Source organism: Octodon degus, unplaced genomic scaffold (genome assembly GCF_000260255.1).
Source record: "Octodon degus isolate 3935 unplaced genomic scaffold, OctDeg1.0 scaffold00279, whole genome shotgun sequence".
NCBI classification, from domain to species: Eukaryota; Metazoa; Chordata; class Mammalia; order Rodentia; family Octodontidae; genus Octodon; species Octodon degus.
The window spans coordinates 932,327-941,813 of NW_004524855.1; the positions used below are offsets into that span (position 1 = coordinate 932,327).

The window sequence follows — 9,487 nt, forward strand, 5'->3', positions numbered from 1 at the left end:
CTACGCCCAGCCTTGGTCACCACAGCACACTGGGGATCAAACTTTGGTCCCTGCACCTGTCTAAGCAGGCACTTTAGCCTGCTGAGCACTTCAGCTGGCCCAAGCCTGCCACTCACGGTGGTACCTTTAGGGGTAAGGATTCGAGCCTAAATCACCAGTCTGATGGGGGCTTTCCAGCGTGGAGCAGGCCTTTTTCACTCCGACCTCAGCTCTGAGAGCTCAAGTCTCAGCACCGAATCTGGGGCCAATGTGGCTGCTGACAAGCCGGTTAGCGTCCCTCTAAAGACCTCACCCTCTCAGGCACCGCAGCAGAGCAGGTGAAGAGGGCAAGCAACAAGAAACGCACAGGCCTCAGAAGACGCCAAGCCAGGAGCTCCCTCAAACCTCGCCTCCCAGATCTTAGTTTGAAATGGTTTCCCAACAGTGTCTGAAGGGTTAGTGTCTAGGGTCCACGGAACCCCACCAGGGGACAGGACAGCCTTTCTTCCGTCAGGACCACGGCAGTTGCACGAGCCACTGACCCACGAGCTGAGGCGAGGGGACGAGCACTGCCTGCTGGATGCCATGGAAAACCTCCAAAGCGCCCCACTGTGTCTTGTGCTTCCAAACCAGGAACTGCAGGTTCACTTCTTGAGTTCACTTCATGAAGCCGGAGGAGCACAAGGGAAACTGAGCCAGTGAGAGCCGCTGCAGCTCCCAAGGAGCAAGGGTAAAGGGGGCCAGGCCGGGCCAGGTCAGACTGCCGCGCAGAGGAAGCAGACCCAGCGGGCCTGCTGCAGGCACAACGCCCCACTGAGCTCTCAAAGCCAAGACCCACAGTCCTTGGAAATTCACGGGAATGACTGTGTAGAGGAAAGGCCCAGGCTGTTTGGGCAGGTGGCAGAAATGAAAACGTATCTTAGATTCTACTTTATTTGGTAAAATTCTGAAACTAGCAACCAAATCACAGCTCTGCCTCCTCTCTGAGGAAGGGAGCTTCCCGGCCAGGTGCCACGGGTCACCTCCTCCTCTCAGGCATACTGTACCGAGCTCTGTGCCTGGAGGCCAGAGAGGGAAAGCCAAGGGCAGCCCTACGTCTAGGGTCAGGAGCCCCTCTGGCCATCCCTCCACCCACAGCCCAATCCAGAAGAGCAAAGCATGAGGGCGACACTGGGACACACACACGGCACACAGCTTCCTGTCAGCCCAAGAGCTGCAGAAGACCTCCCAAGGGCAGTGCACAGGGTCCAAGTGAGGTGGGATGCGTGTGCGACCCACAACAGTCCAGGGACAGGCGGCTCCTGAGCTGGCTGAGGCCCTTGAGCCCGTGGGTCCTCCCGCAGGGCCGTGGCTGTGGCCAGCTGGCTGGAGGATGAGGACACGAGGGAAGGGGCGGCGGCCCGGCTGGGCTAATGGATCCGGGTCAGCTCCTCCACCACCTTGATGAGGTCGTCCGCAGTGGCCTCACGTTTCATCCCGCTGCCGTCGTCGTACTGCAAGCAACCAGGACTTGGGGTCGGGCGGCACGGCACCCTGCCCCCCAGGATCCCACAAAGTACTATCATTAAATCCACAGGGCAAAGCAGGCCCTGGGGAGCATCACCCCAACTCAGATCTCCAGCAACTCCGGGGATCCTCCTGGGGGCATCACCCTCCAGAGACACCAGGCAAGTCCTGCTACCTGCAGCACTAGCCCAGGAGGCAGGGACTTACAGGGCTCCAGGATCTCAGCTGTGCCCCCTGCCCCTATTTGTCAGGAGGACCCCAAGGGCCTCACCAGGCTACTGCCCCCGGGACAACCCACCTGCAGGTTGGCCACCACCTCCTGCATCTTGGGCCGGCTGATGTCCAGGAAACTCTCGATCAGGTCCCCGTCGATGAAGCCTGTGGCCTGCTCTGTCTTGCGCTCTGTGTGGAAGGACCTCCAGGTGGGCGTCTGGTTAAGGAACGTCTGCTTGGGAAAGCCTCTGCACCAACCCATGGCCTCCAGGACCACCAGGGCCAGACAGGGCCAGTTTCACTGCAGCTCATTCCTTCCCAGGCACTTTGGGAAGTCAAACAGGAAACATGAACATCACTGACTAATCCAACTGTCGCCAGGCAGATGGACCTCAAAATGACCAGAGACCGACCGGCCAGATGCTTGCCTACAGCCAGACACATGGGTGGCTTCATTTCTGCCGTCTGTGCTACCAAGTCAGACCCGGGCCTTCACAATGGGCTACATCCCAAGGACCTTTTCATGTCTGAGACAGGGTTTCACTAAGTCACCCAGACTGGGCTTAAACTTGCAACCCTGCTGCCTCAGATCCCAGACCGCCTGGCTTGGATGGTTTCAAAAAGTGCTCTAGGTGAATCAGACAGCCATGCCCAAAAAGAGCTACTTGTCTGGGCCTAGGCCAGGGCCCCCTAATTAGTCAACTGAGGCTCCTGGAGAAGCCCTACTCCTCAGCATGCCCCAAGCACGGGCTCAGCCCCCACACTAGCCTGGGAGGAGCTCTGTTACCACCCGCGTGGCCTGGACACCGGACAAGCGGCCCTGGGGCCTCGTACGTGGGGGATGGCTCCTCCTGCTGTGTGTGCTCAGGGCGCTGCAGCACTCAGTGCAGTGGGTGGCTCAAGAAGGATATAAGGAGTGCTCGATCTTGCCCACACTTTTGATGACTTTATTGAGGCGATTCTGCATGTCCAACAGGAGGTTGTACCAGCTCTCTGACAGGGAGGTCACCAGCCCTGGAGGAGGAAGGGGACAGTGGGCACTGAGGAGCCTGGCAGCCAGGCGGTCACCTGCAGTAGGGCAAGGCCGGTGCATGGAGCCCCCTGCCTCGCCCCTGGCTCCCTGTGCTCACCGATCATGCCGTTGACTGTGCCAAAGAGAACAGAGCCCTGAGTGGGGGTGGAGGTCTCGCCCAGGTTCTGCATGACCAGGGAGCCGTGACAGAACACGTTGACGAACTCGCCCAGGTGGAAGAGCCCCACCTCCTGCAGGTGCTGCCGCTCCTCATCAGTGGTGGCAGCGCTGAAGGCAGCACAAGAAGTCACTGCCTGGACGGCGGCACTGAGCGGCCCCTAGAGCGACTTGGGCCAGTCCTCTGTCTCGATCCCCTCAGGAAGGCCCGCTGAGCCCAACCCTGGGTCCTACAGAACCGGGCCACTGCAACAGGGCCTGCGTGGTTCCTCACCTGTCCTTCTGACACACGAACAGGTTGAAAGCATTTTCAGCCCCCAGGAAGTTGTCATCGTCCAAGATCTCCACTGCACTCATCCAATTCGGATTGAAGTCCCGGGCAATCTTGACACGGGCAAGGCATGACAGGGACGGCCATCAGCAGCCGGCAGGCCCACCTTCCCTGGGATTCCCAAGGGCCCCCAGGACAGCCACCATCCCTGGTCCAAGTGGGGCCCGGCCTGACTCAGGCGGGGACAAAGGACACTACTGGGCAGCATACCCACCCCAGTCTGCTCATCCGTCACCCCCAGAGTCCCTTGGGCAGAGGGGCTCAGGCAGGCCTTCCTGCCCCAGACCAAACCTCCTCGAAGTTGCCCTCCATGGGCTTGTAGGCAAGCAGCAGCACGGAGCGCATGAGGTCGCCCACCAGGATGAAGTCGCCCTTGGTCTTCAGGTAGAGCGCCATGATGTTGTTGTAGTGGTTGCACTCCGTGCGCAGCTCTTTCTCCGTGGTCCACTCATAGAGCCGCACCTGGGGGAGGGCAGAGAGGTTTCTGCCTTAGCAGCGTTCGCTGCTGAGCTAGGAAGACAGAGCAAGCACAGCCAACTGGACACAAAGTTCCTGCGTGCTTCATGGAAGACGGCCCTGCACACAGGAGGAAGCGGCGCAAGCTCAGCTCACCTCTGAGCTCCACCACAAAGGACGAAGACCACCTCCCAACAAACCACCTTTTCTGAACTCTTCTTAAAACCATACACTCCTAGCTGGGCATGGTGGCGCACACCTAGATGCCCAGCACTCAGGAGGCTGAGGTAGGAGGAGCACTATGAATTTGAGGCTAAGCCTGGGCTACACAGCAAGACCTTGCCTCAAAAGACTAAAACTTTCCATTCCTAGAACTTTTCTTTTTTTTTTTTAGCGGAACCTGGGATTGAACTCAGGCCCTTGCGCTTGCCAGTTAAGTGCTTATTGTACTGAGCCATCTCCCCAGCCCCCTAGAACTTTTCAATATTCAGTCAAGTAATTGAGAAAACAGAATGGAAAGACTGAACAAAAAAACTGCTAATGAGCAGAACTGGCCAAAGGTCAGCCCCACCACTCTACGGAGGGTGAAACTGCTGTCCCTCCTGCACTACCACCTCGCTTTCCCAATGACACCTACATCTCCCTAAGGAAGCAGATGTTCTGGGACCACCGAGTCGAGCGCGAGGGAATGGGCTCCCAGGCAGCCGCCGGTGGTGAGCAGCCACCGCCTTGGGCTGAGCTGCCCCGCCTTGGGCCGCCACTGCCGCCTGGGCAGAGGGAGCACACTGTGTCTCTCGGGGTGTCTGTGGCCATAGTGCAGGCCATGTGCCAGAGAGCCTGCGCCCATTCCCAGGGTGCGCAAGGCCCAGCAGACGCTGAGTGCCCATTCCTCTGAAAAGTAGGGGATCTCATGAAGCCTTTACACTGGCGATGCCTTAAATATGGTTGCCAGATTTATTAAAATTAACTGCAGCCACTTTTTACATTAACATAGCTACTGGAAGAATTAAGGTTTTTTTTTTTTTTGCTCCTAATGCCCTCAGGGGTGGTTTGGCTGGCTGGAGTGTTGTGGGGATCGAACTCCAGCAACCTGAGGCTGACAGCTTTGTGGAAGCAGCCACTTAAAGAACTGAGCTAAGGCCAGGCCCCCAGCTGGAAGAATTAAAACAACAGTTGTATCGAGGTTTTTCTGAGGTGGAGCCTAAGTTGCCCAGGCTCAGGCTTGTGTCTCTTGCCTCGGCCTCCGAGCGCCTGGGACAGACATGCCCGCAGCACAAGCTCCCTTTGGCAGCTGCCCGGCAGCCACAGCACACCTCCTCTCACCCCCCACATGTGTGTGCTCTGTGCCTGGAGTCCTCCAAAGCCTCGCGCAGTCTTAGGCTCTTTCAGAGGAGCTGAGCCCAGAGTCCGTGACTGACTCAGGTTCCAATGCTGGGATGATGGGGGAAGAGGTCCACGCTGGCCCACACCACACCTCCTCTGGAGCGCAGCAGGGCCTCACCTGACCTCTCTCAGGAGGCAGATCCTGGGGCCCCCAACAGAAGTCATCAGGTACCATTTCTTACTGTCCCCCTACCCCCCACTAAGCCAACACGCCCTGTGGCACAGCACAGAAAGCCAGGGTCAGTTTTCAAATCCAGCTGACCATGAAACTGATTTTTATGAACTATGCAGAGTGGTACATGCCTATAAGCTCAGTCCTTGGGAAGCAGAGATGGGAGGATTGCCTGAGTTCAATCAGTGCCAGCTCGGGCTACACAGTGAGCTCAAAAACTCACTGAACTACACAGCGAGACTGTCTCAAAAAACAAAAGAAACAAAAATGTATCAAAACCTTCAGCTGTACATCTTTGATGACGACTTTGATGTACAGCGGTATCTTGGATGATGAATGAAATTCACTCCATGATTCCTGGAAAGATGATCATATTCCCACAGGTATAGAAAAGTGGCCACGGTCCTGCTCTATCCAAGGCAGTTTGCGAACAAATGCATTTGTGGTGGCCAGATGAGCTGGCACCAGACGCAGGCCAGGGGGTTCCCACGCCTGGCCTCAAGCTTGGCCGGGCCTCGCTGTGCCCTCCACGCCCAAGTGGCCGACCCAGACCTGCCCCTTGCAGCTGTGCGATGGGGTGGTGCACTCACCGTGCTGTTGATGCTGGCAAGCAGCTTCCCGTTGAACTCCACCATGGAGTACACAGCCCCTTTCACCTCCTTCTCAGCCACGGTCTGTAGCTTTCCTGGAGGAAAGGAGGCCTTGAGTCTCTGAACAAAACCACACCTGTCTCTAGTCAGGAGACTCTGGCTGTCCTCTGCCTCCACAAGCCCTCCTGTGGCACACTCACACTCCGAGCACACGAGGAGGCTGAGGCAGGAGTTCAAGCCCCGGTGGGACCACCGCCTATCTCACTGGCTCAGCTTACCCGCTCTGGTGCTGCCCAACCGGCCACAGGCAGCGTGGGGCCGTGATGTCCACTTACCGTCTGAGTACTGAAAGACCACGATGCGGCCTTGCTTGGGCTCTGCCTCCTCGGGGTACACCATGGCCGTGCCCACAATGAAGTACGTGCTGGGGTCCTTGCCCAGGCGGCAGGACACCAGGCTGAGCGCATACTCATTCTGCAGGAACTGGTGCGCATGGAGCACTGGTGGGAGAAGGCATCTGATGGCACCCGGCCTGCCTACCACCCACCTGCCCACTCAGCTCAGGAAGGACCGGTGGACAGGGACTGGACAGGAGGCAATGCCTGCCTGCCGCACCTTCGAAGGTGTGCTGGTCGATGATGAGCAGGTTGTGCACCTCCACCTCCTCCCCAAAGGAGGTTTCATGCGGGGCGGTGCTGCTGGAGAAGAGCTTGCTGGAGCTCACGCTGCTGGACAAGGCCTGCACAAGGGGACAGCATGGTTGAGGACACCAGCCAGAGGCACAGCAGCCCAAGCGAAGCCCAGGTTGAGACCAACAGTGGCTGCAGCAGCAGGGCCCGAAGGCTGGAGAGCAGCAGAGTGGACCCAGCATCCAGAGGGAGCCACTGGACGGGCCAAAGCCCAAGGTCAACAGAGGTCATTCCCACAGTGACATCACAAGTCAAACTGGGGAGGCTAGTGGGGACCAAGGGACCTAACAGGGTGACAGACTCCTCCAACCTCTGAGGGAGGAGCCCGCCACAGACACATGGGAGTTAAGAGCAGAGACCACATGGGATAAACGACCTGCTCCTGTCCGCAGGATGCAGGCCCCAGGCAGCTCCTGGTTGTCCCATTTCAACCCTTACTGTACCAGAGACAGGCAAAGAGCAGGCTTGCCAGCGGTCATGGGACAGGCAGCACGCCTCAGCACCACTCTCCGGGACCAGGACTGGCCCGTGGTGCAGCACTGCCCTCAATCGCATGCCCCCCAGAGCTGCGGGACTGCTCACGCTACGAGGACCCCCAGCAGCCACTGGCACGCTAAAGAGAGCTCTCCGGGAACCCGCTCTGTGCACTGCCGTCCTCTAGGCTACAGCGGCACAGCGGGGCAGCTGCAACCACACGGCTAAAAGGACACCCAGTCCAGCCTGTGCAGAAAGCTTCTGCCGCAGCGGCCAGCCGCCCCGCCCTCACCTGGGTGCTGGCACTGGGCCTTAGGACAGTGGTGCCTCCGCTGGTGTCCTGGACCTCGATACGGCTGGACAGGACCCCGAAGCACTGGGACACTTCCTGATAGCAGATCTTCCTGCGTGACAGTGAGGACCACATCCACTCAGAAAAGGCAGGGGCAGCCCAGGCACTGTCTGCATGCCAGCCCAGCCCTCACCTGGGAGACTCGTAGAGGGGAACCGTGCGGATGTGCAGCTTCTGGATCTCGTCGATGGTGCCGATGGTGAGGGTGCTGTTGTTGGCCAGTGCCAGGCTGGAAAGGAGGGCTGGGCTGAGGCTGCGCAGGGAGCGAAGGTGGATGCGGGAGGACACATCGCATCGCATCAGCTCGCTCCTGGCCACTCAACTTGGGACTCCGCTGAAGCCACTTTTCCGACACGTGATCTCCGTCAAGACCACCCTACGTTTGTTCGTGTGGGCCTCACCTGGGTGGACAGCTCTCTGGCCCGCAGCCCTCCCAGACCAAGGCTGCCCCTCAGCGCTGCCCTCAAGGGCTCCAGCAACTGCTCTTTTTAGTCCCTAACAGTACAGATTCTGAAGCCCACCTGGACTGGAGGACCAGGCTTTTATTCTTCTCAGTGCTGAGCATGGAGCACGGTTCTCGGCAAGGGAGCCACATCCCTACCTGTTCAACCTGTGTGTTCTGACCAGCACGAACAAGGCCTGGGTTTGAGCCCACGCCCTGCTACAAGCCAACCTCTATGTTCCTAGCAGAACCTCTCCTTTGCTACCTGAGGCTGCCACACAGCACCATGGTGGGGAAGACGCCGCCCTGAGCAGCTCCTGCTGCGGACGGACAGCTTACCTGTCGGGATAGCCGTCCGAGTTGAGGGGACACATGTAGTTCACCTCCTTGAGGTTGACGTTGGAGAAGACCAGCTTGTGGTTGCTGCTATAGATGACAGTCGGACGGTCTGAGCACGCGAAGACATTGGTGGTGGACAGAGACCGGAAGGTCCGCAGCACTGTGGGCTGCGTGCCCAGTGTCACTTTCTTCCTGTCACTCAACAAGCCTATGGGACCAGCAGCGTCAGGAAGAGGAGAGCAACAGAGCAGCTGGCCCCCAGCCAGCCCCCAGCTGCCCCACGGCCCTCACCAGTCTCGATGTTGAGCCCGAAGTAGAACAAGGCCCCATCGCCCAAGGCGCACAGGAGGTAGTGGCTGCTCTCGAACGTGGTCATCAGTATGGAGCGCGGGATGATCTCTGCGGGAAGAGGGCTGCTGAGCTCTGGCGCCAGCACCCGCACCCGCACCCGCACCCCCAAGCCCCCTCCCCCAGGACACGCACCTCCACCCAGCATCTCCTTGTGCAGAAGCTCAAAGGATGGGAGCTGCAAGATCCGGGCTGAGATGTCTGTCCACAGGCCAATGGCACACAGTGGGGACAGCCCACTGCCGTCTCCCAGCGGGGTGATGTCCAAGCAGGCCACCTCGTGCTCCATCTCTGTGTGGCTGAGCAGAGAGACACATGGCAGCAGAAGGAAGCTGAGGGCCGGGCGGGGAGGTGAGTGGACACACGCACCAACCTGATCTGCCGCAGCTCCTGCGGGTGGATCTGCAGGTAGTACAGGGCCCTGCCCACGGCCACCACCACCTGGCTGCTGTTGCAGGAGGCCACGCTGATGTTCTTGCCCTGCGGCTCCTTCCACTCGCTGACCAGCGCTTTGGGCTCTTGGGAGACCAAGCGCACAGATGCGGACGTGATCTACGGGAAGAGCAGAGGTCTCCAGCTCCTGCAGGGACCACACCAGCAGCAGGAGGGTCCACTTGGTCTAGCCGGAGCCCTGAGCGGCTCATGGCCTCTGCTGCCACTGCAGTCATCACTCAGCAGCCAGCGCAGCCCCAGGTCCCCACACACAGGGGTCTTCTGCACCCATCCTCCCTGCACAATCAGTGCCTTGAGACTACCATGACCCTTACGTGGCTGAGCAGGCAAGCAAGCACTATCCTGAGCAGCAGCGTTCTACCGCAATTAGGGACAGTGACCAAAAAGTCTGCTTCCTTTTTCTTTTTTTTGTCTTTTTGAGACAAATGGACGAGAGCGGACAAGAACTGAGCCAGATGGGGAACTGGTGAGATTTCTCAGTGGTCTAAAGCACCTACTTAGAACAAGCTTAGCAAAGCACAGGGACCGCAGTTCAATCCCCCAGCACCACATGCCAGCCAGCCCCGCCCCC

The 9,487-nt window shown here is 59.0% G+C and overlaps 1 protein-coding gene across 1 annotated transcript in view; it reads right to left on the reverse strand.

Annotated features, from left to right (window-relative positions):
• Nucleotides 1–894: 894 nt before the first annotated feature.
• Nucleotides 895–9,487, reverse strand: part of Ddb1 (damage specific DNA binding protein 1) — a 23,673-nt gene continuing 15,080 nt past the window's right edge. Inside the window, exons 13-27 of the mRNA XM_004646715.2 lie at nucleotides 8,837–9,015; nucleotides 8,599–8,762; nucleotides 8,407–8,514; nucleotides 8,116–8,323; nucleotides 7,468–7,563; nucleotides 7,275–7,386; nucleotides 6,435–6,558; nucleotides 6,155–6,319; nucleotides 5,820–5,914; nucleotides 3,510–3,680; nucleotides 3,162–3,271; nucleotides 2,829–2,998; nucleotides 2,610–2,712; nucleotides 1,784–1,907; nucleotides 895–1,472 (exon numbers count right to left, since the gene is read on the reverse strand). Of these exons, the coding sequence (XP_004646772.1) occupies nucleotides 1,389–1,472; nucleotides 1,784–1,907; nucleotides 2,610–2,712; nucleotides 2,829–2,998; nucleotides 3,162–3,271; nucleotides 3,510–3,680; nucleotides 5,820–5,914; nucleotides 6,155–6,319; nucleotides 6,435–6,558; nucleotides 7,275–7,386; nucleotides 7,468–7,563; nucleotides 8,116–8,323; nucleotides 8,407–8,514; nucleotides 8,599–8,762; nucleotides 8,837–9,015 (2,013 nt within the window). The 3' untranslated portion in view covers nucleotides 895–1,388. The remainder of the gene's footprint in view (nucleotides 1,473–1,783; nucleotides 1,908–2,609; nucleotides 2,713–2,828; nucleotides 2,999–3,161; nucleotides 3,272–3,509; nucleotides 3,681–5,819; nucleotides 5,915–6,154; nucleotides 6,320–6,434; nucleotides 6,559–7,274; nucleotides 7,387–7,467; nucleotides 7,564–8,115; nucleotides 8,324–8,406; nucleotides 8,515–8,598; nucleotides 8,763–8,836; nucleotides 9,016–9,487) is intronic.